The sequence below is a fragment of the Fundulus heteroclitus genome, unplaced genomic scaffold (genome assembly GCF_011125445.2).
Source record: "Fundulus heteroclitus isolate FHET01 unplaced genomic scaffold, MU-UCD_Fhet_4.1 scaffold_65, whole genome shotgun sequence".
Lineage (NCBI taxonomy): Eukaryota > Metazoa > Chordata > Actinopteri > Cyprinodontiformes > Fundulidae > Fundulus > Fundulus heteroclitus.
The window spans coordinates 824288-851962 of NW_023397088.1; the positions used below are offsets into that span (position 1 = coordinate 824288).

At 44.4% G+C, this 27675-nt stretch overlaps 1 protein-coding gene across 1 annotated transcript in view; it reads left to right on the forward strand.

Moving 5' to 3' along the window:
* Positions 1-27298, forward strand: part of LOC118561489 (NLR family CARD domain-containing protein 3-like) — a 77238-nt gene extending 49940 nt beyond the window's left edge. The window contains exons 5-7 of the mRNA XM_036133611.1: positions 24735-24895; positions 25586-25647; positions 27098-27298. Coding sequence (XP_035989504.1) covers positions 24735-24895; positions 25586-25647; positions 27098-27298 — 424 coding nt within the window. The remainder of the gene's footprint in view (positions 1-24734; positions 24896-25585; positions 25648-27097) is intronic.
* Positions 27299-27675: the final 377 nt, after the last annotated feature.

Here is a 27675-nt window from a genome sequence, read left to right on the forward strand (position 1 = left end):
CTGTCTTGGGTCTCGCTTTACCGCAGTTTAGGGGGAAAGTTAAGGGGATAAAGTTAACAGGTTGGGGTTAGGGCTGCACAATTAATCAAATTTGCAATATAATCCCATTTAAAAAAATGCAATTTCCAAATTTGCAGAGGTCTGCAATTTTTGGCTATGTAACATTTAGTGAATCAGCTGTCTCCTTTAGGTGTCAGCAATATGTTCAAAGTGGGTTTGCCTCCACATGGAAGGGAAGACAGTTGCAGCAGTGAGATAATCTAATTGTATTACTTGTTTTAGAGTTTATATAATTATACTGTTTTACCAGAAACTTTATGGAATCTCACCATATTATTAAGTACTGGTCAATTAGTTTATTACATAGACTTGCTTGCACTTTATGTTCAACAAGAATTGATGTCCAAATCAATTAAAAGCTGTTCTCTTGAATAATATTCTGATTAATAAAAACCTTAAAAGTTCTTGTTTTAAACAGTCCTGGTTTACAAACATCTTTATCTTGAAGCCATTTTGTTGCTTACTGACAAAAAATGGCATTAAATCATAATATTAAGATAAAAAAATTGCAATTAGATCATTTTCCAGAATTGTCCAGCCCTAGTTGGGGTTAAGGTCATCCAGTTACATTTTCCACTTTAAAACTACCATAACGATACATGTTTTAACAATGGAGCATTTATCAAATGACGTCATATTTTTCCTGAGACAGTCGGTTTCCTGACTGGTCATACAGGAAGAGTGCAAACTACAATGGCAACAACAGCAATACTAATCATTTTGTAAGATGACGACGTCCCAGTCGTAGCATAGTGGCAGTCTGCGGGGATCAAACTGGGTACTTGTAACCTTCTCAGAGTGAACGCGCACTGGTCTAACCACTAGGCCACCACTCCAGCTAATACTAAGAAAAATACATGTATTAAATAGACTTAAAAACAGTCAATCATCTCCTGTAATCAGATACTCAGATCTTTACACACACACACACACACACACACACACACACACACAGACACACCCCTCTGCAGACATAAATCTATCCAAATGCATGTATTTTGCTGGTATTTATGCACACTGGTGGAGATATAGCGGGTGTGAGAACATTACCCGATGTCTCACATTACTCCGCTCTCCCCTACTGTTCAGCAACCACTTAACAAGTTTTAGCAACAAGAAGTAAAACAAAGAAAAACTGAATAATCATAATTTATATTAGTATGCACGCCACTCTCATCAAATATATTGTGAAAATGTTACATTTTTGACCCTCATATGAGAAAGAGAAAATCATAGATTCATCACACAGAGTGAAATATTTCAAGTTTTTATGTCTTGTCAGTTTGATGATTCTGCGTTAAAGAGAATAAAACCCCAAAATTCTCAGAAAATCAGTGATGAGGCAGTGAACAGACAGTACAGCGAGTGTGCTCTTGTTAACCTGTATTTCTCTGTTTTTTCAACCTGTGTCTTAAATAACATATAAGCAATAGATAACAGTGGCAATAGATCAGAAAGACTGTAGAATGCTCCCCGTGCGCCCCTCAGTGTCGGAGGTACACTGCTCCCTAGGGGATGGTTAAATGCAGAGGTTAAATGTTCCCAGGGCACTGAGTGATACTTTCATTAACAGGATTTTAAGAGGGGATAATTGGACACGGAGGTCCCCACCCCTGTTTATCTACAGGAGGATTCTCTTCACAAAAATTACTCCTTTATTCTGTCAGACCAACATTCCTCTCAATCCAGGATGAAGACATCTTCGTCCCCAAAAGAGTGATGGCTGGCCTGCAGAAACAGCAGAATCTTTGCCTGATTAGTAGCCTGATGGTTCTCTTTAGCATGTGAGCTACGTATGATTCTTACCCTGATTATTATTAACTTAAACAGCAACAACAAAATAAACCCTAAAGAGAAAATATAAAAGTTGCCAAAATATTTAAGAAGTAATATAAACTATGAGACAAAATAAATACCAATATTTCTATTGATATAATATTTAGTTAAATGTATTTATTGGTGGGGAAATGGTGGACTGGTGGATAGAGCAGGGCACTTGTCTTCTGGGAAGGTTGCAAGTTCAATGATTCAAATCCCACTGCCTGCTGCCCTAGATCTCTGAGCAAAACCCTTAGCCCCAGAAAACTCCCTGGACCCACCCAGTGGCAGCCCACTGCTCCCTGAGGGACGGGTTAAATGCAGAGGATACATTTGACTGGTTTGTACAACGATGGAGTGAAAAATCCAGATGATTATTATTTAGTTCAAACCTCTGAGCTGCCCTCAGGTCTTCAGGAAGGCTGATCCAGAGCTGAGGGCCAGAGGTGGAGAAAGTCTCCTCATCGTAGGTTTTAGTTCTCAGAATGACCCACCAGACACACAGAGACCTACTGAGAACAACTGACCCAGTATGATGGAGAACATCTGAGCCCAGCAGCAGAACATGGGACCAATGTTCAGTGATCAGGGACTGAATGAGCAGAACTTTAAACAGACGCCATGTTTCCTTAGAGAAAACCCTCCATGCAGGCTGCTGGTTTAGGTTAAAGATAAATCCAGAAAAATCTGAGCTGAACCTCTGTTAAATGATCCATGTTTAGAACATTATGGGTCTTAGAACCACTGTTCTACCAGAACCCTGACCCAGACTAGAAGACAGCAGCATTTTAAACAGACGCCAGAGCGATCAGATTTAAGTATCCAGCAGCAGCAAGTGATCATGGATGGATTTATGTTCAAGTAGAGTTTATTGTTGTGTGGTAATCTCCAACCTCTAGTGCCCCCCCAACCCTAACCCCAGAACATCTTCATCACCAGCCGCCACTGCTGAGAAACACACCTTGATCTGGACCTTCACACGTCATGATAACATGTTCTGGTTCTGCTGGGTTTAACTCTTTAAATCAGTTCTACTGGATCAAATATCAGACATCAGTTCATCATGTTTCTGGGACTTTTACATTCAGGGAAATTAATTTTCTACATTTTATCATTTATTTGTTCATATTTCAGTTTTAACCTGCATCCTGTTGGCTTCAGCTCACATCTTTTATTCTTTATTCAGATTGATTAACTGCAGTTTGTCAGAGATCAGCTGTTCTTCTCTGGTTTTGGCTCTGAAGTCCAACCCCTCCCATCTGACAGAACTGGACCTGAGTGGAAACAAAGACCTGAAAGATGCTGGAGTGAAGGAGCTCTGTGGTTTTCTCCAGACTCCCCTCTGCAAACTACAGATATTGAGGTCAGACTCCATGTTTTAGTTCTGATATTTGTGATGTGAAAGTTGTGTTGACACTAAACTGCAGACATCTGGCTGATATTCTACTGATCCACACTGAGGATCTTCATGGTAAAGTGTGCTTTCTTCTTCACTGCTTTGCTCCAGTTAAAGTTTCTTTCTGTTTCCAACTTCCTGCCAGGATTTATTTAATAATCAACAGAAAACATGAAACAATGAGTTTAATTTCAGTTTAGGGTTTCAGTTTTTATCTAGAACTAAGAGGAAAATAGAAGAAATGAAAAATACTGATGTTTCATTTATTTGAAGGTTTTTAATATCTTTAAAACTTAATTAAATAACTTTTTCTACATTTACAAAATAATTATTTTGAAATAGTTTAGTTTATATTTCTGTGAATAATTGGATAAAATTCATCTGAAAAACAAACTTCAGATCTTCTATTCTAATAAATATTTCCTGAGTTTGTTCCTGGACTTGGAGCCATTTTTTAATGTTGTCTCTCTGTGTAACTGAGTCTGAGCCCTGATCTCAGGTCAGAACCAGACAGCATTCAGACCCCCAGTGTGTATAAATCCCCCTCATGTGAAGCGGGTCAGAGGGGATTCAAGCCAGTTTAGAAAAGTGAATTTCAGCTCCTGGAATCTGTCTGACAGGAACAAATATATAATCCCTGATTGATGCTTCAGCACTTTTAGAAGCTCTGGAAGGATTTTACTGACTGAAACACTCAGACACAACATGTCACAGTACCAGGTTCTGGGGCTTTCAGCTCCTAAAGTCAGTTTTATGTTAAATATTCTCCTTCACATCATTTTTTTATGGCTGTGGAATAATTAAAATCGTTAATTTATCTGCATTAATCTCCATTTGTTCATATTTCCTCCACAATTGCTGCTGACTTGTTTGTTTTCTGTGAAACTTGAATAATTTGGCTGCAGAACCTGAGTTTGTATTGATGGAGCTGCTGGTGGAGCTGACAGAGTTGAAGAGCTGAAGTCAGCAGGGCTGTCATTTAGAAAGCTTGATACACACAAAATGGACCTGAAATGTGCGTACGCCTCAATCTATGTAAAAGTTGGGATCTATAAAAATGAACTTGAGGGGAAAATGTGTGGTCCTCATGCCAACTCTGACCCAGGCGTACGCTCACTTTGGAGACGGAGAAATTGGTGACGCAGATGGTGAAGTGGTGAATTACAGCCAACCTGCATGAGGATTCCTCTCAGACGTTCATTTCACTCCATATCAGACTTTAATCATAGATCATCTTGATCAGAAACGTTCAAAACCACAGTATTATTCATTCTTGTCCTGGTGACTCTTAAATACATCTGGGACATTTCAAATAAATAAAAATGCCCATTAGCAATCTTAAATCTTAAATCAAAGCCTGCAAACATTTTCTCTGGTTTTCTACGTTCACATTCCTCTCTCCAATGATCACCAGGGTGACGTGTTCCACAGATTATTGTGACGAGGTGAGCAGCAATCACTTTAATTGCTGGAAACAGTCAAACACACTCATGCGTAATGCTGCTCGCTGGATGCATTGGCACTGCTGGAAGACCGTGCAGATGGAGAATTGAGGAAACGCGCTTTCAGGGATCAAATATTTCCTGGCCAATAATGAGGACTGGCCAATATCCTGCTTCTGACTCCCAGCATGCATTGTGCTCTTACCCACAGGGGAAAGTGGCTCCACCTCCCTCTGAGGAGCTGAAAGGTAGCTCTCCAACCCCCAGAGAGCAGAGAAGGAGGCTTTCTGCTCACACCCAGGCAGTCATCACCTTTTTAGGGGGGGGGGGGTTAATAATGGAGGGGAAACCTCTCTCCTCTCCTCTGTGGATCTGAACCCATAGCCACAAGGGAATTTCAACAAGGAGCACAGCGTTGTTTACTTTTTAACAACTTATTTTAACAGCTTATTAACAACTTGTTTTAATGTGGACAACATCTGAGCTTTTACCTCTGATTTCCACATTTAATAAACGCCTCTCTGGGAAATTTTCCCAACGGTTCTTTGCTTTTTCTCCGTGGCTGCCACGTCACTGTTGTGCCAGTTCAGACGTGACAGAAAACTGCATCAATTCGGGACGTAACGGACTGCGTTACCCATGATGCAATGTGGTCAAAATGGCCACCAACTCCCATTACGCAACACGGCAAAATGGCCGCCGATCAAGATAAGGTTGCTATGGTGATGGCTATAAAAGCCGATCACACACGACAATCTTCCTTCTTCCCTGGCTTTAGCCAACCCGAGAAGACACACACACACAGCTGTCTCCGTTGGGCAATCCCACGCCACGTGCTCGAGTTCCTCGCTGGACCGAGAGTTTTCGACGCAACGGTTATTCCCTGCTTTACATAACAGGAGGTCGACTTAAATAAGTACTTTTAAATTCCCTCTGATCAAAAGACTGAGAGACGCCGTATCTCCCAGTGATCGAAGAGGACCCCGCTTTGTCTGGCCAACAAAGCGACTGTTGAACCCGGAGGAAGAAACGAAGGAGCTTCTTCCCCGTCCCGCTGCAACCTGCGGACATCTGCGCTCATCAAGACGCGTCCAGAAAGCCACTACTCGGAGCGCTCCGGACCAGCCCCGAGGCACCTCAAAGTAACGGGGTCTCCCCTTTCATTTCTGTCTCACCAACAGGGTGTTTAGAAGTGCCTGGGCAGGCGTTAGAACTTTGTAGGTGTTGGTTAATGCTTTTATTCCACGACGAAGTTGGAATTATTTTGCTGAACATTCTCTTTGTATGTGCATGCATTTTACAATTGATTTTTGCTGCGCTGATTTGTGATCCATCAAGAACCCCGCCGTGGGTTACTGCTTCATTTCTTTTCATCTTTTTCCCTGCTTTCCCCCCCTCTCTCTTTTCGCTTCTTCTTATCAATTTAATCTCTTTGTCCGAGCTCAAGTCTCGGGCTTTGCTTTAAACTCCCAGTTAGTTGCGCCCTCTCGAAGCGAGGCATTATCCCATCAGCGTAAGCGTGGTTACGTCATTAGGACCTCCCCTCATACGTCATCGTAGCAGCCATCTTGGGAGGGTGACGTGTATCTAAACTGTGAGTTAAGTTAAGATCTGCTAACCGCTCATTTTAATCCATTGTTTATTTCCACATATATATTTTGCATGTTTTAGTTTAGTAATGAGTAAGAATTCCAAAGTTGTTGAATCAGAGAATTACTGTAACAGGGAATTGCTTTTGGTTCAATAAAACCAACGACTGCGGAATAGACATTGTTTTGTGTTCAGTCCAATTCACAGTTGCCTGGGTATTCAGAATTCAGAGCTAACCTCCTTTGGAGTTAACATCTGATATTAATACAGAGACAATATCATTGGATGGTGATAAGAAATAAGGATTTAAACTCTAATTGCAGTTACATTGGGGTTCTCACAGCCTGCTGGATAAACCTCGTCGGTTAACAGTCCGACCTGGTCATTTATTCCAGCATAAATGAGTTCATAACAGCAAATTAACTAATGCATTAGTGGTATAAATACTTACAAGCTTATAGCTAACATCACCACCATTTGAACTATATTTGTTATAGCGGAAATTTGAGTTGAATGATTTATTATTTAAATTATAATACCAAATTATAATTAATAATAATAAGCATATTCAACCAGCTTATGGCATAACATAAATTGGCTTTTCCCTGTGTGGGCAGGAGTCTACTTATTGGCGTTCCTTTAGACTAAATCGAATAACCAGCAACTTATGAATTTAATGAACACAATCCATATTCCAGCATTTTGACTGCTCACCTTGCCAAAAGGGCTATTCAGTCATAATTGATTAAGGAGGTATCATTACTAAATATATACGTGTTTGTGGTGGTTTGAGGTTGTTAACCGGAGGTTTGAATATTTATTTCTGGACTGGAAGTCAGCTAGATTGAAATAGACAGCAGCCAGCGTCTGCTACTTGTCAATCAGAGTCTGTGTCGTGTTCTGCTTTGAAAAGAGAGACATTGCCTCCATCTGGTGGACGTTGTGTGTAATTGCAGCATAATTGTTTTAAAGAGGGACCCGATTCCCCATCGGCTGGACATTGTGTGTAATTACAACTCAGTCTTCCCAAAGTGAAGGGCACCCTGCCTCCATCTGGTGGCCAGGATAGGTAGTTGCAGTCACGGTTTTAAAGACAGCTTAGATCGCTCAGTGTCCCGGAGGGACCGTTTTGAAAGTCAGTTTCTTTAAACTTGCCTTATGGTTACGCCCTTTTGACACTTTAATTTTATTTTATTAATTTCTCCCCAACTTATTATCATATCTTAATTTTTTTTCCCTTTTTGAATTTTTTTTGAATTTACTTTTATTATTATTTTATTTTGAAAATTTTTCTTTTCTTTCCTCCCTCATCCCCTTCTGCTCACCATAAGTGGTCAAAATTGAGCTGTGATTTTGAAACTAAGGTTTCAATTTAGCGGTTTTCAACTGTCATTCTTTGCCACCTCTGAAGCTCCAAAACACTTTGCTATTTTTCCACACATGTGTAGAGCACCTGTTCTGAAATAACTTACATCACAAACAAAGCCACAGCTTTATCATTTAATCACTGGCCGAAAGGTTAGTGGTCCATGTCACTCAAAGTTAATATTCTCAAAGTTAAACAAGCATACTAACCGTTCCTAAAACATAGGAGTTGTAAGTCGCAGGGTTGATTTTCCCTTGCGCAGCCTAATTAAACGCACGTATTTGAATCCACTTCCTGCGGTAAAGTGAGTCATAGTGCGTGTTTGCTGTTAACAGTTAAAGTGAAGCCACTTAACAGTTGTGTTAGCAGTTGTTGTTTAGCGCTGAGCTAAATTAAAGTGTATGCGTTGTTGCTTAGTGCTAAGCTAAAATACAGCGTTGTTATTTGTTGTCTGTCGTTTAGCGCTCTGCTAAACTACAGTGTTGTTACTTGTTGTGTTGTTATCCATAGCTGACAAAGAATGGATAGTAGCGGTTCTTCAGTCAAAGGAGCTGAAGGTCCAAACCATTCCATTGGAATGGAGGCCCAGGATGTCATTAGCTCACTGCTTAAAATGACACCGGACGAACAAACCCGTCTGAATCAGTTTAACATAGGAGACTGTGAGAGGAGAATTCAGGAATTGGTGGAGGAGGTCCAGAGCAAGCCAAAGGGTAGATTGGTAGCAGATGTCTTGGGTGAGTTATCTGCATTATACCACCGAAGGTTAGTGATAGAAACTGAGAGGCGTGTTTTAGCTGAGGAAAGAATCAGGGAGCTAGAACAGAGAAGTGTTCAGGGCAGCTGTCATCTCACAGAGGAGCGATAGGAGGATCGCATTAGCTTGCAGACAGAAGGATCTGAGTGTGAGAACTCCAAAGGAAAACATGGAGATCACACCTGGAGGACATTGGATGAACTGGGCCCTCAGACACCTTCTGAGCGAAGGGTAAGCGAAGGTCAGGACAGATATAGCAGTGTGATACAGAAAGAAATGCCTAAACAACTTACGGTGGCAATCAGGACTGATCCACATGATGTAAATCATGGGAAAACACCTGCTTCCCACCTGACCCCTGACACGGCCCGCTACGATCTTTTCCCCCCACCAGGGCGACGGGAGCACCGTTCCTGGGACACAGGTGAACCCCACTCCTCTGAACTGCGTCCACAGACAAGAGTTCATGACAGGGGGGTCCCCCGGCGTCCCACGAACGGCCGCCGATGCCAGGTAGGTGGTCAGAACTGGAGCCTCCCTCCTATCGTGGTCACCGCAGACAAGAGTCGTCAGGAGAAGACTCAGATGGACCAGCTCCAGTCCCTGAACAGGGACTGCGGATGCGTCAACTTGAGTCCCTGGCCCGAGACATAGAGCGTTTTGATCCTAGCAATACAGAATCCACCATTGATGACTATCTCAGAGAGGTAGAGCGCTGTCTGCTAGACTTATATAGCCCCTCGGCTCGAGAAAAGTTGAGGCTTATCTGGAAAACCACGTCCAGAAGTGTCCATGTTTTCATAGAAAGCCTCCCTCCAGCTACACGTGACCGTTACTCAGCTCTTTGTCAGGCTTTAAGAGAAGAATATTCTGTGTTTACAGACCCAGCTTCTGCGACTCTTGGAGCTTTTGCAATTCAGCAAAAGAGAACTGAAGCACCAAAAGAGTACTACCGTCGCTTGCGGGCTGCTTACTTTCAGGGACGAAATGCTCCCGCCCTGGAGGAAGACCACACTTTCAAATCTTTGTTCCTCCATAATCTTCATGAAAGCGTGCGTTATGAGGTTACCATGCATTGTAGAACCAAGAAACTTACCATGCAGGAAATCAGGAAATACGCGCAGGTGGCATGGGAAACACGTGTCCGGCCCAACAAAGGAGCCGATAGTGATAAAAAGGTTCTGCAGATTCAAGCCGAACCAGAAAAGAGTTTAGGTCTGGAGGGACATGAGATGCCTCCCTTCAAACCTAAAACTAGATTTGGTCCTCAGAAGCAACATGGTTTTGAGCCGCAGAAGAAGAAAGCTTCCCAGGATAGGAGAGGTCAGCATGGCAGCATGGAAGGTGAGAAGTTTCAAAAATGGCACAGGCCGGATCCAGCTCGATACGGTAAGCAAACTGACAGGCCAGGAAAGCCGAAAAGCACACATGACAACAAAGGCTGGAACCTGCGCATGGAGGAGTCAATGAGAAAGGAGATGGAGGAGACTTTTCGCAGGTTGCTAGCCGAAACAGTGCATCAGATCGCGCCGCAGCCGTACCAGCCACCATCCAATCTAGCCGACCCTCCTGGAAAACCAGGCTCAAAATACCCGCCAGCATGACTAGGCGTGGACCAGGCTCCCCCTTCTAACAGAGTGTATCTGATTAAGTGGGGGAACCAACCGAAAAATCACCAACAACCTTCTAAGATCCCATCAGCAGGTGATCAGAAAGCCCCTTTTCTAAGGTTTCTAGGTGAGCTAAACCATCATGAAAATGCACACCGCTTATACTGCTCAACAGTTATCGGAGGATGTGTAACTGCAAATGCTCTTTTAGACACGGGTTCCGAATCAGTCTAATGTGCTCAGATTTGTTTGATGAGGTGACCAGAGCTATGGTGTCTCTTGGGAAATCGTTCCAGGTGGAGACCTGTAACGTGGGCATCACCAGCTACACTCAGGATCAGTCATGCATCACCAAACGGGCGTGGTTAGACATCACTTTCCGTGACATGACCCTGGTGCACCCCATCTACATATGTACTTTGGACACAGAACCTTTTCTTGTGGGTCAGGACCTGTTGAACAGGTTAGCCCCACTCATTGACTGCTATCATGGTCATCTTTGGGCCCAAGTGGGGACTCCCAAGCCCCTCACTTCTGGAAGTGGACTGTCCGTCCCTATCAATCAGGTGACATGCTCCGAGGAGCCCAAAGAACTTTTAGCACCATTTCTGCCGTCAATAGAGCCGATTTCCAAATCCTCTGACACACCACCGCTTCTCAGCGATCAGAGAACTTCTCTCAGCAGCCACACACCTTTCCTCTGCTCACTTAAACACTCTGGAGTTGAACCCTATAACCCCAGAGTGGCCGAAGGTGTGCACCTGGAAAGCACATTCATGCCAGACGTGTTGCTGGCTCTTTGGTCAGAGAAATCTGCGATCAGCAGAGATCTGTACAGCTCTCTGTGCCGTGAAAAGCCCCATCTGGCTGAAACAAAACACAGCCACTACCTGCTCTCAGCAGACTGGCCTCACCGGCTTCTGAAAGCAACGGGGGTGTGCATACTTTATGCACAGATTGGCACAAGACAGCTCTCTCATCCTTTCAGCATTGTGGAGAATTTACACCCTCCAGTATTTGTTGGTGCTGATCTTCTGGTACGGCTGGGTGCACAGCTGGACACTTGTAACCAGGTCCTGTGGGCCCAAGCTCACGTGACCCCAAGTTCCTTCCTGGGCACCCCTGAAGCCATGCGATCAGGGCAAACCATCCCACAGGCTTGCCAGGTGGCTAGCGAGACAAACATGCTAATACCACCACAGACTGCAGGTGTACCTATCAGATTAGCCATCCTGAAAGGACAACAAATACAGAGCACACAGGTTTTCTTTCAACCCCTTTCTTATTTCCAGGAATCCAACCTGGTCATCCGGGGCACACCCCTGCTTGAGCTGAACAATCGCTCAGCTTACCTGTTAGTGGAGAATCCAACCCACATGCCGATCCAAGTGGTGGCGAAGAAACCTCTTGGGGTGCTCATCGAAAGCTCTTTCCACGACTTTGAGCTGAGCATTCCCGCTACTGGAGACCTGCCCTTATCTTTGACCGGCAGACAGGACTCTCCAGACACCGTGTTTACTTTTCCTTCCAGCATGATCCAAATCAGGCGACATGAAGCTCAGCCTGCTGGATCCATTTGTGGTGCAACGCTTGAAGCTGAAGGAAATCTGTTGGTGTATGCGACAGCAACCAACCCAACAGAACCAGCACCAAATCAACCAGAGAACCGGGACTCACCCACTGAGCCCTGTCCTGGCTTCGAAACAGAAATTATGCAACAGCTGGGAAAAGCTGATGCACTGACCACTGAAACAGAGGAAACAGCACTTAAGGAGCTGTTTTATGAGTTTCAGCCCATTCAGCCCAAAGATTCAAACGAACTTGGGATCACATTGACACACATCCATGACTCACCAGTAGGAGAACACAGAAGCTGCAAAGCTAATCTGAAAACTCTCCAACAGGTGACGTCCCAACCTTCACCGGCCCAGGACAACCAGGAGTATGTACAAGGCTGCTTAACCTGCAGCCAGTTACAACCCACACGACCGCCAGACCGAGCCCTGCTTCAGCGAAGGGGGGTTATATTTCCGTGGTCACATGTGCAGACTGACTGGATTGGTCCAGTCCCCAAATCGTCAAGAGGTAACAGACATCTTTTGACAATAACAGGCAGTTTCACAGAATGGGTCGAATGTTTGCCGGCATCGAATGACACCGCTGTCACCACAGCAGCCCTGCTGCTAAATCACGTTTTCAGCCGGTGGGGCCTTCCCCTGTCCATCGACTCGGACAGAGGAACGTCAAACATTATGACCGTGCTTTTCAACATGTTGGGCGTGGAAGTTAAATTCCACATCACCTACCGCCCACAGTCATCCGGACAGGTGGAGCGAATGAACTGCACCGTGGTCAGCATGTCAAAGGAACATGCCAGCAGCCATGACAGGGACCGGGATACAAAGCTTCCCCTGGTCCTAATGCTAGTCCGCTCTACCTCACCATGCTCCACAGGGGTGACACTTTTCCAGATGATGACAGGAAGACAAAGGACACTTCCCCTGAATCTCATCTACCAGCCCGAAGACGTCAGTGTGACAACCGTCTACACTGCACACCAGTGCGGCACTGACTTAAAAGACCGTCTCCGAACGACTTTCGTGTGGCCTCGAAAGAACCTAGAAGTCCGCGTGCAAAGTCCAGAGTACACATGGGTTCATTCGAACCGAACGAGACCGTCCACTAAACTCTCCTCACAGGGAACGGAGCCTAACTCCACCCCCGCCGAAGAGAACAATGCATAGCATTAAATAGGACAAGTGCATGTTCAATCAGGACACTTTAAACGTGCACTACTAAAGCAAGTGTCCATACATAACCTCACGTCTATAATTTCACACTCAGCCATAACACCATGCATTGCTTTGGAAACGCTCACAGAAGTGGTAAAGAATGACATGATGTATACTCAGGTTGTTAGAGATTTAATGCAGGACCTCACTCGAGAGGTTAGCTCATCCATAAATAGCCTGGCTGAAGGACGGATTCCTCCGTACCTGGTACCAGTAGATTTGGTCGAAAAGGTTCTCAAATCTGCCTCTAGTGAAACACTGCAACCGCCACAAACACACCTGGCGTACAGCCTAGGTAGTGCAATTCCGATATTTGTAAATCCTGACAACTTGGAGATAGGATTTATGCTAAACCTTCCCATCATTGAAAGAGCTAATGTGTATAGGCTTAAATCAGTATTGAATGTCGGTTTTTGGCAAGGTGAGACCCACGTACACCTACAAATCCCCTCAATATTGGCCTATCATGATGCTGATCCCAAACTTTATTTAGTCCCTAATTTGGATTTGTGTACCAAAACCAAAGACATCCACTGGGTATGCCCAAGCAACCCATTTATCAGAGATGTTACCAATTACCTGTGTGGTCTAAGGAATGAATCTCCTTAGACCACCAAAATTGAGCGGGCAGGTAACCGCTGGCTCGTTAGCACCCCAGAGGCAGAAGCCCTGTTATCCTACGAGCAGCATGACACAGTTACTAGACTAAAACTGCCCAACCAAACCATTTTCTGTTCCCCACCTCAAGGCGCTGTAGTCCACATTGGAAACATGGTTCTGCATCACCTTGACGTTGACAAATATGACTCAGAGATTGAAATAATAGATGTCTTTAAGGGATACAATTTCAGCATTGATGTCGGCATTGAAAGACAGCTTTTACTTGCAGGCACCCAGCTGATTAAATTCAGTCTCACTCCATCAGAGTTGAGCTCGGTCCCTCTGCTTCGCTTCCCCAAAGCTACAGAGTCGACCGACACTCACATTATGACCATTATTGTGGTTCTCCTTGTATTTGGATGGGCGATCACTACCGCGATGGCGTATGCAGCATACAAGCAGATCAAACAGTTGCAAACCAGGATTGACGCCCTCACCTTTGTCGCTCCCAGGTTCGTAGCACCAGCTCCTTGAAGGCCATAAGCTGATTAGACTACGAACCGCTGTCTCTTTCCTTCCCCTTTTTTCCTCTCTCCTTTCTTTGGTTCAAAGTTCAAACCTGATGACCAATGAATGTATTGACAATGGTGATTGTGAAGTTTGCATTTCTTTTTTTATTATTACTTTATTGTTGCCTTATTAGCCAATTTACTAGCTATAGCTTAGTCCTGCCCAGGCTAGGTCACTGACCCAGGCACAATGAACGCTTTGTTTTCCTCCTCTTGGATGATGAACTGAACTGCATGAATCCCAATGGACTACTAGAAAGACTATTAGGTTGTTCCACTCATGCACAACGGATTTTCGTCACGCCAGAATGGACTTGGTTGTAGCTTTAAAGACTGTGACCAGCATCCCACTCTTCAAAGCTAAAGGGGGTATGTTGTGCCAGTTCAGACGTGACAGAAAACTGCATCAATTCGGGACGTAACGGACTGCGTTACCCATGATGCAATGTGGTCAAAATGGCCACCAACTCCCATCACGCAACACGGCAAAATGGCCGCCGATCAAGATAAGGTTGCTATGGTGATGGCTATAAAAGCCGATCACACACGACAATCTTCCTTCTTCCCTGGCTTTAGCCAACCCGAGAAGACACACACACACAGCTGTCTCCGTTGGGCAATCCCACGCCACGTGTTCGAGTTCCTCGCTGGACCGAGAGTTTTCGACGCAACGGTTATTCCCTGCTTTACATAACAGGAGGTCGACTAAAATAAGTACTTTTAAATTCCCTCTGATCAAAAGACTGAGAGACGCCGTATCTCCCAGTGATCGAAGAGGACCCCGCTTTGTCTGGCCAACAAAGCGATTGTTGAACCCGGAGGAAGAAACGAAGGAGCTTCTTCCCCGTCCCGCTGCAGCCTACGGACATCTGCGCTCGTCAAGACGCGTCCAGAAAGCCACTACTCGGAGCGCTCCGGACCAGCCCTGAGGCACCTCAAAGTAACGGGGTCTCCCCTTTTATTTCTGTCTCACCAACAGGGTGTTTAGAAGTGCCTGGGCAGGCGTTAGAACTTTGTAGGTGTTGGTTAATGCTTTTATTCCACGACGAAGTTGGAATTATTTTGCTGAACATTCTCTTTGTATGTGCATGCATTTTACAATTGATTTTTGCTGCGCTGATTTGTGATCCATCAAGAACCCCGCCGTGGGTTACTGCTTCATTTCTTTTCATCTTTTTCCCTGCTTTCCCCCCCTCTTTTTTTCGCTTCTTCTTATCAATTTAATCTCTTTGTCCGAGCTCAAGTCGCGGGCTTTGCTTTAAACTCCCAGTTAGTTGCGCCCTCTCGAAGCGAGGCATTATCCCATCAGCGTAAGCGTGGTTACGTCATTAGGACCTCCCCTCATACGTCATCGTAGCAGCCATCTTGGAAGGGTGACGTGTATCTAAACTGTGAGTTAAGTTAAGATCTGCTAACCGCTCATTTTAATCCATTGTTTATTTCCACATATATATTTTGCATGTTTTAGTTTAGTAATGAGTAAGAATTCCAAAGTTGTTGAATCAGAGAATTACTGTAACAGGGAATTGCTTTTGGTTCAATAAAACCAACGACTGCGGAATAGACATTGTTTTGTGTTCAGTCCAATTCACAGTTGCCTGGGTATTCAGAATTCAGAGCTAACCTCCTTTGGAGTTAACATCTGATATTAATACAGAGACAATATCATTGAATGGTGATAAGGAATAAGGATTTAAACTCTAATTGCAGTTACATTGGGGTTCTCACAGCCTGCTGGATAAACCTCGTCGGTTAACAGTCCGACCTGGGGTCCGTTCTTCGTACGTCGCTAACTCAGTTAGCAGGATTTCATTGTTGACGATTTGGCATGATCTTGGATCGTTTGGTTCTTCGAAAGACATCCTGCACTTGTTGTCATAGCAACATGTGCGCCAGCTTAAGCCTGCTCCAGAGCAGGCTTATTTCATGTAAACAAGATTAGATCACGGCTGTATAAGCGGAGGAGATAGGGAAGTCTGTCGCAGCCATGTCCATTTTTACGACTGCAACCTGTTGCGGAAGGTGCAAGAATAATTTGCAGAGTTTTTTGAATTAATCACGTATTGCGCAATAGACAGGATCCTTTAGCGCAGCGCGACAGTGTAATTGTAGAGAGATTTTTCTTGGTGGCTGTTATAAACAGACAAACACATCATTTAACAGTGGCTTTTAAAGAGGAAAAAGTGATGTTGGAGCCATAAATATAAAATATTTAAGTTATTTGTATGATAGTTTGCTTTTTATTTTTATCATATTCATTAAGAAGTTTTGTTCGGGCCATTTTATTGTGAAGTTTAGTTTACTTTGAAAGGCTTGCTTCCTGTCGAGCCGTATATTGTATTAGAAAAAACTGTGGATGGATTATCTAGACACGGAGCAATACAGTTTTACCGTGTAAACTGTGGATGACTTGGAAAAGGAAGATTTTCGTTTTTTATGGATAAAGATTTTTTTTGTTAAAATTCCCAGTTTGCACGTTAGTTCCCGTCTCTAAAGAATGACACGGAAATTTGGATCTCTTGACATAACAAGTGCCTTTTTAAAATAAAGTGTAATAATTAAAGGCTACCATTTTGTAGAATATTCTTCTATTTCACTTTTACTGTTCCTTCTAGTGGGTCCTGTGGAGGCTCTGATATAAAAGAACAAAGTAAATATGAGATAATTAAAATGCAAAAATTCATACTGTAGAAAGTGATAGAAACATCTACCATGGACAGTATTTACGCATTAATTTGTCTGCTGCTTTTTGCCAGCCCTCTCTCCTGGCTTTAACAGATTTTGAGGTGTTTTAATTAATGACTCAAATTCGGCATAACCTTCCTTTAAAAGCTCGTGTTCTGCTGGGAGAAAAACTGTGGCCGTTCTTTGGCCATGCTGAACAGCCAATAGCAGCGTTGCTGATCAATGTTTCTACTATCGATACATTTCCCCTTTTAAACAAACGCATGAACGCGCAGTTGTCTCAGATAACTCAATCCAGCCATACTAATCGTAAACAACAGGTGTGTTGGAAGAACCCAGTTAGCCGGATCATGATTAGCCGGATGAAATCATCTTGGATGTCTCATTTGATCTCGGATGTTTTAAGCAACGTACGAAGAACGGACCCCTGGTCATTTATTCCAGCATAAATGAGTTCATAACAGCAAATTAACTAATGCATTAGTGGTATAAATACTTACAAGCTTATAGCTAACATCACCACCATTTGAACTATATTTGTTATAGCGGAAATTTGAGTTGAATGATTTATTATTTAAATTATAATACCAAATTATAATTAATAATAATAATAAGCATATTCAACCAGTTTATGGCATAACATCACTATGATGAAAACATTATCAGCTGACACATTTTCTATACATTAACATTCATGAGGTGCTTTGCATCGACCGTTTCTGGTTGAATCTGGGCGTGTAGAGGGCAGAACCTGAGCCAGAACCTGGCGAATGTAAAGTTTGTGACATGGAATGTGCATGGGGCTGGCACCAGAGAGAAAAAAATGAAGATCATTAACCAGCTTACTAGATTAAAGGCAGATGTTGTATTATTGCAAGAAACCCACAAATCAGCTACAAATGCAAGTGAGCTTAATTCACCCGAGTTCCCTAATGTGTTTGCGGCCTGCTATAACTCTAGACAGAGAGGTGTAGCAATCTTAATCCACAAAAGCGTTAGTTTTAAAATATTAGATAAAACTATAGATCCTGAAGGTAGATACATAATAATTAAAATAGCTATCCATAACCAGAAGCTATGTATTGTCAGTATATATGGTCCAAATGTTGATGACCCCTCTTTTTTCCACCAATTCTTCCTTGCACTTTCAAAACACGGGGATTGTTCACTAATTATAGGAGGTGACTTCAACTTTGGTTTAAATAACGATATAGACAGGTTGAATAAAACAGGGACTCAGCGTAGTTGGCAGTCAGTAAATGTAGTCAAACAATACATGAGTGATTTTGGTCTTTGCGATGCATGGCGTTCTCTTCATCCTATTAGTAAAGAATACACTTTTTTCTCAAATGTTCACCATTCGTACTCTCGTCTGGACTACTTTCTTATAAGTAGCTCACTGCTGTCGGTCGTTTCAGAGACGGTAATTCATCCTATTGCTATCAGTGATCACGCTCCTGTTACTCTCACCTTAATTAATAAAAAAATAACCACACAAAACAAAAGCTGGAGATTTAATACATCACTGCTTAAAGATGAAGAATTTATAAAATTCATTAAAGAACAGTGGGCTTCATACTTAGAATACAATGATCAACCAGGTACATCGGCATCGATATTGTGGGAAGCTGGAAAAGCAGTGATGAGAGGTAAAATAATTTCTTTCTCATCTCATAAAAAGAAAAAAGAAAACAAAAAGATTCAGGAATTAGAAGAAAAACTTAAGTTACTAGATTTATCTCAAGAAGAAGGGAAGTTAGGTAAAATCCGTGAAGTAAAATTAGAACTAAACCACTATATTGAAAAGCAAAATAGATTTCTAATACAAAGGCTCCGAATAGAAAATTTTGAACATGGCAATAAGTCAGGAAGCTTTCTAGCTAATCAGCTTAAAATAAATAAGGAGAAAACTACTATATTTGCAGTTACAGATTCAACTGGTAATACAGTAAGTGAACCAGAGTGTATAAATAATACCTTCCGCGATTTCTACAAATCTTTATACACACCACAGATAAATCCATCAGAGAAGGATATTAAGCAATTTCTGGATAAAATTACACTTCCTAAATTATCAGATAACCAAAGAATGACACTGGATTCCCCGCTGACAACAGCTGAAACCCAGGAAGCTCTTAAAAGCATGCCTAATAAAAAGGCTCCAGGTCCAGATGGATTCCCCACTGAGTTTTATAAAGAGTTCTGGAATATTCTAGCCCCAACGTTCCACAGAATGTTGCAGGAAATACAGGAAAAAGGTAGATTTCCAGCTAATATGAACTCTGCCACCATCAGCCTTCTGCTCAAGCCAGACAAAGATCCTGTGTTGCCCACTAGTTATCGTCCCATATCCTTAATTAATGTGGATATTAAGATAATCTGTAAAGCTTTAGCAAAAAGATTAGACAAAGTAACTCCTCTCATAATACATCCAGATCAAACTGGTTTCCTCAGAGGAAGGCAGTCATCCACAAATACACGCCGATTACTTAATTTAATTGATTATTCCTACAGTAAAAACATTAAAACCAATATATTGTCTTTAGACGCAGAAAAAGCATTTGATAGAGTAAATTGGAAATTTTTATTCGCTACTCTTCATAAATTCGGTTTTGGCGATTTATTCATAAACTGGTTAAAAATTCTATACAATTCTCCAACAGCCTGTGTCAGGACAAATAATCAAATATCTTCCAGTTTTTGTCTACAGAGGGGCACCAGGCAAGGATGCCCTCTTTCTCCATCACTTTTTGCCATCTTTATAGAACCTCTAGCAGCAACAATCAGACAAACAAAAGCTGTAAAAGGTATAAAATGCATGAAAATAGAGCACAAGATTAGTCTGTACGCGGATGATGTATTACTTTATCTCCAGCATTCAAATAATTCTCTTTTACAAGTAATTAGAATACTAGAATCTTTCTCCAAAGTATCAGATTACTCGTTAAACTGGTCTAAATCTACGGTACTGTCAATTAATTGCTCTCTCGAAAACTCCCTAAATTTACAAATGCAATCAGGAAATATTAAATATTTAGGTATTACTGTGTCGAATAAATTAACAGATTTACTTAAACTTAACCATGCCCCACTTTTAAACAGGATAGAAGAGGACCTTGAAAGATGGAAATCGCTTCCAATCACACTTATGGGTAGGGTAGCTTCAATAAAAATGATGGTCCTACCTAGAATTAATTATTTATTTTCAATGGTCCCCAATAAACCATCATCTGACTGGTTTAAATCTCTAGACTCTGCCATTTCTAGATTTCTTTGGAAAGATAAACCCCCACGTATTAGCTTAAAGACAATACAGAAGACTAAAGACAGGGGAGGATTAGATCTGCCTAACTTCCATAACTATTACTTAGCAAATAGGCTACAATACATCTCTAAATGGATAAAAAATAGTCTTTTAGATGAGCCTTGGTTAGATATAGAACAGGAAATGTGCAATAATATCATGATTTCAGATCTGCCGTTTATAAGCTCAAATATAAAACGGCATACATGCTTCAAATATATCAACATTAGTTCTACTCTGACAGCATGGTGGGAGTTCCTCAAAATGACAAAGTCATCCCTTATCCCATGCAGTCGTACACCTATCTGGAATAACCCTGATATCCTACAAAATAATAAAATGATAAACTTTACACACTGGAAGAATAAAGGTATTAAATATCTGGAACATCTACTTGACGGAACCGAGTTCATCAATTTTGCTAAACTAAATATGCAATATGGCATTAGTAAAAATAAATTCTTGGAATATGAACAACTTAAATCTATAATTAAAAATAAATATAAGCATTTTAATGGTGGTTTACAAGTCCCAACTAATATAATAGAGTTCTTAGATTTAACCCCCCCCCAAACTACTGTCTAAATCATACAGGACACTGACTAAAATAGATGATTCGATATCTCTTCCTATAATGAAGTGGGAAAAAGATTTATCAGGCACCTTTGAACAAAATTTCTGGGCTCAGACATGTCTAAGAACTTTCAAATTGACTAGAAACACCAACTTACAACTAATACAATACAAAATCCTTCACAGAGTACATTACACAGGACAAAGATTATTCAAGATGGGTCTGGCACAATCTAATATCTGCCCACACTGCATAGGCAATCATCCTGATAATTATTTTCATGCGTTATGGTTATGCACACCAGTCCAGAGGTTCTGGACACAGATATGTAAGGACTTATCAAGGTGCTTGAGCTGTAAGATTACACCATCCCCATCAGTTTGCCTGTTCGGTAATTTTGAGAAAAGTCCTCTGAAAAAAGAAATAGTTTACATGGTTTTTACTGCTTTATGCATCGCAAAGAAAACTATCCTCATGAATTGGAAAAGTAAACAAAATCTCAGTATCAATCAGTATAGAGATCTTTTGTTGGATCATATTAATCTAGAGACAGCATCTGCTTCCACATCTGATTGGTCTTTTTGGGCTCCTCTGATCAACACCATCACTTAGTGGAATAGGGGGGCGGTGGGTTGCTTCCTGCAGGGCGCAGTGGCTGGATGGAGGGGTTCCTGGGGCCCTGGGGGCACTTGGAGTAGGGCGCCTGGTGGATCCGGCTCCGGGGTCTGTTGCCCCCATCTGGGAGGAGTTTGGGAGGCCTACGGGTGGCCTACAGCAGCCGCTTGCGGCGCTCTTTGGGAGCTGCGTGTTGACGGACGTGGGTTACTGACCTGGTAGCTGTGCTGCCGCTGGGTGGGGCCGGGGTGGGTCTGGGGGTCTGGGGTCCCTGGGGCGCGCCGCCCTCGGGCGCGGGCCCCGGCGGGGCCTCGGGGGTTCCGGTTCCGGGGGGTGTGCCGCTTTTGGTGTGGGCCGGCGCGCGCCCGGGTGTCCGCCCCTGCACGGGGCCTCTGGTGCGCTGGGGGGCCTCGGGGCCCGTTGAGCTGGTAGGGGGGCATGGTCATTAACACCTCTGGGCAGATGCTCTTCTCCTTTATTGGAAGGGCACTCTGCCAGTGGGGGGAGGGGGAAAGGAGGGGGAGTAGGGATCTACCCAGCCTGGATGTCTACTGTCGAATGTATGGTGAGTTGTTTGAACGTTAATGTTGGGGAGGGATTAAATCCACGGGTGGGGGGGGGGGGGGGGGGGGGGGTGCGGGGGGGTTGCCGTTCTGGTGGGCTTGTGTCCGGCCCCCTGTCCCGGTCCTGGTCCGTGTCGTCTTCGGGTGCGGGTTTCACCTGGGGGGTGGGGTTGGGGTGGCTCGTGCGGGCCGGCTGGCCAGGGTCCCCCCCTCTTATTATTATTATTATTATTATTATTATTATTATTATTTATTTATTTATGTATTTATTTAATTATTTATTTATTAATTTATTTATTTAGTTTAAGTAGGCTTGGTGGGTGGGCTGGGGGGGGCTTAGGTGTTGGTCCTGGTGGGTGGTTGGCTGGCGGGCCCTGCGGCCTCTCCCTGGCCCCCGGGCTACGGTGGTGCCGCTGGCGAGGCCCCCTTCTCTAGGTGGGGCTTTCGGGGAGCGGGGGTGCCTATTGGAGTCAGTAGGGGAGCTGGCTCCCTGGGTTGGCTTCCCAGTCATTTGCTCCCCATCCCCGGACTCCTCCCTCTGCCTGCTCCATCACGCCGCCACACATGTAGGTCATGAGGGAGGGGGCGTTACTGGAGGTTGCCACTTTCTGGTGACGCCCCTCTCCCCAATTTTATTTTGCATCTTAGACACTTTCACTTCAAACATTTTTCACATCACACACTCATATAGGCCATGGTAGGGGGGGGGTGTGGGGGGAAGACGTCTGGGAGGGGGCTTATGTTGTGTGGGCCTCACCTCGGACGGCTCCCTTCACCTCCTCTCCCACTTAGACATTGAGGGTTCTGGGCAGTCACACGGAAGGGGTGCGCTGGCAACAGCTACCTTCCGAAAGGGGGGTGGGCTGTGCCGTGCATCCCCTTCGGCGCTCCCAGTTTTTAAACGCACTTGAGAACAACATGCAACAACACAACATTTGAGCAGGCGTAGGGAGGGTCGGGGTCTTCTGCACACCCCCGTTCTCCGATGGAGGCAAGGAGTCTGGGGCCTGGAGGAGGTGCGGGCCACTGTGTCCGGGGTCTTGGCGGGGGGCTGCGGTGTGCAGTCAGCGGCCTACCAGGTCTGGGGCTGATGCCTCCGCTCCCCCCAGGGGACGGGGGGCAGGGATGGCAAGGGTAAGGTGGGGGGAGGGAGTGGGTTTATTAGGTATTTAGGGGGAGGGGGGGGCTCTGGCCGGGTGGCTCGTGCGGGTCGTGTTGGCCCGCCCTCTTGGGGGGGCCCGGTCCGGGGGGCGTCTGGTCGGGGGCCGGGGCCGGGGGTCGGGCACAAGCAGTCGTATAGTCGATTTGGGGTGACCCCCCCCCTTTGGTCAGTGTTGGATGTGAGTGTTATGTGGGAATGTGTGTACAGCGTCTTTTTTTTTTTTTTTTTTTTTTTTTTTTCTCTGTGTGTGGCGAGTGGGGCACAAGGGAGGGAATGGGTGAATGAGTTTTTTTTTTTTGTTTGTTTTTTTTTTTCAGGTATGGGTGTGGTCCGCTCCCTCTCCCAAGAACATCTCAAGTCTCCGATAGGTGCGGAGCCCATCCCCCCACGTCCTGCCCTCCTCCACTTCGTTGGTGGGCGCCTTGGCCCCCTGGCGCATTAGTTGGCTTCGGGTTTGGGGCGGGTTCCCGGGCGTGCGCCGGCCCGCTCCTTGCGGCCTCTTCGCGGGGCCTGGCCCCCCGGGGGCGGCCGGGGCCCTCGTCGCGGGGGCGGGGCGCCCCTGGGGCCTCTGGCCCTCAGGGCTCATGGCCGGGACCACTTCAGCGGGGCTGGCTGCCGGCGGAGCCCACGGGCTCGTCTCCGCGGCTCTTGAGGGCGTCGGCATTGCGGTGGCTGGGGGATTTCCTCGGGGTCGTCTCTGCTCCTTCCTTGGGGGGGGGGGTTGCAGATATCCTGTGTCGGCCCCTCCTGGGCGACCTGCTTTAGGGACCCCTTTGGGAGTCCGGGGCTACGGGTCCCCTGACGCCTGCCTCTGTGCTCGGGGAAGGTGGGTCTTCGGTTCTCCACAATCACTATCAAGCTATTTCTGGATAATCTTCACCTAAACTAGTGCACTTTCACATCTCCCACTGGTGCTGGGTCCCAGGTATTAAGTGTTCACTTATATACAGTAATCTTATAATTTATTTATTTATTTATTTATGTTGTGTCACTTTCTTTTTTCAAATATCACATTACACATGTCAGCTTACATAATAATATATATGATTTAGCAATGGCATCTAGGTGTTATTCGAGTGTATCTGTTGCTTTATGTCTGTTGGTTGTACTGTTCTTTTTGTGTCTCTTTCCAGGTGATGGAGCAGACAGAGGACATTTTATCATTCTCTTCCTTTTATCTCCTCTTTCTTTCACCTCTACTCTTTTTTTTTCTTTTCTTTCACTTTTTGTTCTTCCTTTACTCTCCCATTGTCATGTCCATATAATTTGAAATTCTCCTTGCAGGAATCATAATAAAGCTATTTACAAGCATAAATCAAGTGGAGCACTATGGCGAAAGCTGTTTGCTCCACTTGTAAAAGCAAAATCTGTCGAGCTCCATCTGGCATTGAGATATCAATTCCTATTGCCATAGTGCTAGACAGGACACTGGGGAAAAAAAAAAAAAAGAACCTGAGCCAGAACCTGGTACCAAATGTACAGGTACAGCTGTGATCTAGAAAGGAAAATGGCTGCTGGTGTGTGTGCATGGTTTTATAAACTTGAAAGGTTTTTGTCATACTCCATTTTCTTTTTCTCTACGTACACTTTTAGTACTGATTCCACACAAAGTTTTATAAATGAGACCCCAGGACTGTAAAAACTGCTAAACAAGTTTTAACTATTGAAAGTTCTGATATTGTTGATTGTTGAAGAGCTGAAGTCAGCAGGTCTTTATTGAAGCAGCAGCTTGTTGTCATTAATATTAATGAGAGTTCTATAACTGGTTCTGTTGGACTGTTAGAACCTGCATCCTGGTGGCTTCAGCTCACATCTTTTATTCTTTACTCAGATTGGAGCTCTGCAGGTTGTCAAAGATCAGCTGTGACTCTCTGTGTTTGGCGCTGAAGTCCAACCCGTCCCATCTGACAGAACTGGACCTGAGATGGAACAACCTGAAGGAGTCAGATGTTCAGCAGCTGCAGGATCTTGTAAAGAGTCCAGACTACAAACTGGAATCTGTGTAAGTAGATGGTTGGAGTGAGTCCAGCTGCTGTCAGCAGAACTGTTCTGAACCCAGTTGGTACCAAAGCAAAGATCCAGTGTTTCCAGTAAAGCTGCAGCTTCTCAGTGGGAGGAGAATGGTGACAGGCTTCCTGATTGGACACAAAGACAACAATCAGCCAATCAGAAGAGCCAGCAGCTTGTTGTGTTCCTGTGTTTGTGTCCATGTGAAGATGACTGTTGTTGTTGTGTTCATGTCTCCAGGAAATGCAGCTGGATTCCAGCTGACAGCCTTCCACCATGTCTAGAGACAGTGGTCCTCATTCATCAAGCTGTGGAGCATCAGATCTGATCTCAGACTCTTTGTTCTCTCATTTCAACAGGAAACAGCTGATCAGTTTCATCTTAGTCACAGCTCTGAGATCAGTCTGACTGCAGCCTGCAAATCACTGATTTCACAGCCCATCATTACATTTAGTCACCATGTGGTCTTTCTACAGAGCAGAAGCTCTGCTGAAGTCCACTCAGCACATCTGGACATGTGTCCTTCTCTCAGTAGTTTCATCCAGATGTGTTCAGGGACAGCCTCCATGTTTCTTAGTCAGCTGATGTTTCACAAACAGATGAGATGTTCCTGTTCAGCTTCCAGAGGCTGAAACACTCACTGATCTCCTCTGTTGCTCCTTCTTCTCTCTGCAGGGGGTGGTGGTCCTGATGATCTTAGTAGAGAAGAGAAGCTGAGCTGTTCTGATGATCCAGAGGTTGAAGCTGCAGCAGTTTGAGTTTAAAGAGACTCTGACTGGATCCTGATGATGAACTCTGACCTTAGAGATGTTGATCCTGTTTATCTGATCATGTCTGTCATTTAGTGTCTGATATTGTTTGTCTCTGTGGACCAATGAGGATGAAATGAAAACTAAGCTGCATTTAGTGGCTCCATGTAGTTTTGATCTGAATCTGATGAAACTGCAAAGTTGATCTTTTTTCTCTCTGGTTCATTTTCAGCCTGTAACCAAGAAATCTGAAATAAAGCTCAACTCTAAAGTTTTCAGGCTGCATGTTTGCTTCATTGTGATGCAGTTTCTGGAGGTTTTTCAGGATATTTTAGATGTTTTCTGCAAATGTTTGGGCAGCTCTGGTCATTTTATCTGTTGCTGCAAACAGCTCAGTGAGTAAATGATGGTTTCTTCAATCAGAGGATAAAGCTTTTCTTCATGATTTTAAATCAAATCTTTTTTATTTCCTTCTTTCTGAAGGTAAAATCTAAAAGTGAGTAAAGATAAAGTTTGATCTGCTCCAGCTTCTCCTTTGGTGAGCATGGAAACACTTTCTGCAGCAGCTCAGAGACTTTCAGATCTTGTTTGGAGGATTTTCTCTGTTCTTCCTGCAGAACGGTTCTGGTTCTGTTGGATCTGTGGCTCATCATGCAGCTCTGCTCTGCTGAGGTCAGAACATAGATTTTAATCCTGTTTAGGGACTGTGGGGGTAAAACCTTCACCTGCAGCTCCTCATGAAGTCCACTGTGGACGTTGAAGAAGGAAAAGAGATTTTCTCTTTTCATCATAAATTCAAACATGAATCATTTCCTTTTTTTCTCCTTTCCTGTCCGGACATTTCAGACGGACCAGAACCAGAAGCTGCTCTACAGAACCTGGATCCTTAGATCGTCTCCCTGTTACATAAATAACTTTAGAACCTGAGAAAGACGACATCTGGCATCCAAGCAGACAGGCAGAAAGATAGAAAATCATTTTAGATGTGTTGAATTTTAAATTTAAAGTTGGAGTTAAAATGAGGAGTTATTAAAATGATTCATGCATCAAACAGGGATTACTAGGTTTAGTCAAAACTGAGTTTAAAAGCAGAAGTTTAACAAGTTATCTGGATGCTTTGGTTCAGTTTCTAGCTTTAAAACATCCATTAGAATCAAACATCAGCAGGTCGTGTCTCACTTGATTCCCAATAAATGTTCAACGTCGTCTATGAAATGCAGATGAATGTTTTTGTCCTGACATCTTTTCAGCAGCTCACTGATGACAGATTGTGGATCTGCAAGCCTGTTTCCAGAAGAACAAACTGATCAATGTGTAGGAAGGAGGCTGTTTTATGTGCATGTTGTGGTTCCAGCTTTGCTTTGTCGCATGCTTGGTGGATATTTGTGTGCATGCTTTTTGAAGGAGACACCGGTTCCTACTCCCTCCCTCTGGCCAGCGACTGATTCCACAGGTGTATCCCATCATGAGTGATGGGAGACAGGAAGAAAAGGGGCGGCCACAGCCAGTGACGGGAGGAGGAGAGAGAGACAGATCGCCCGGCCGGCCGGCCGGCAGCCCAGATGTGATGGGGAGGAAGCAGCGGAGGCATCATCAGAGAATCGCCGTTTACCGGCACCGCGACGAGAACGAGCAGTGATGGGGACGCGGCAGATCCAGACTGGGTGGAGGCAGAAGTAAAGCCCGGGACCGGGAGCAGCGAGGCCGTAGTGGGGCCATGGTGAGGAGGCGCACCTGAGCCGGGACCTGTCGCTGACGTTGCTGCGCACGTTGGCTGGATGGAGGCGGAGCCATCCGAGCCAGGGACGAGGGCAGGATGGAGAAGAGGCTCGGGGGAGACGCTGGCCCCACCGGCTCTACCGCTGGATGGATAGCTGGGGGGTGGACTGCAGAAGGACGCCGAGCGGGAGCGGCTGGTCCTCGGTACCCTCTGACTGCTGACACCGCTGGAGCTTTTAGTTTTGCTGCTGCACTTTGGAACCATTTTAACGGGCCGTTGCACTTTTAGGAAAGCTT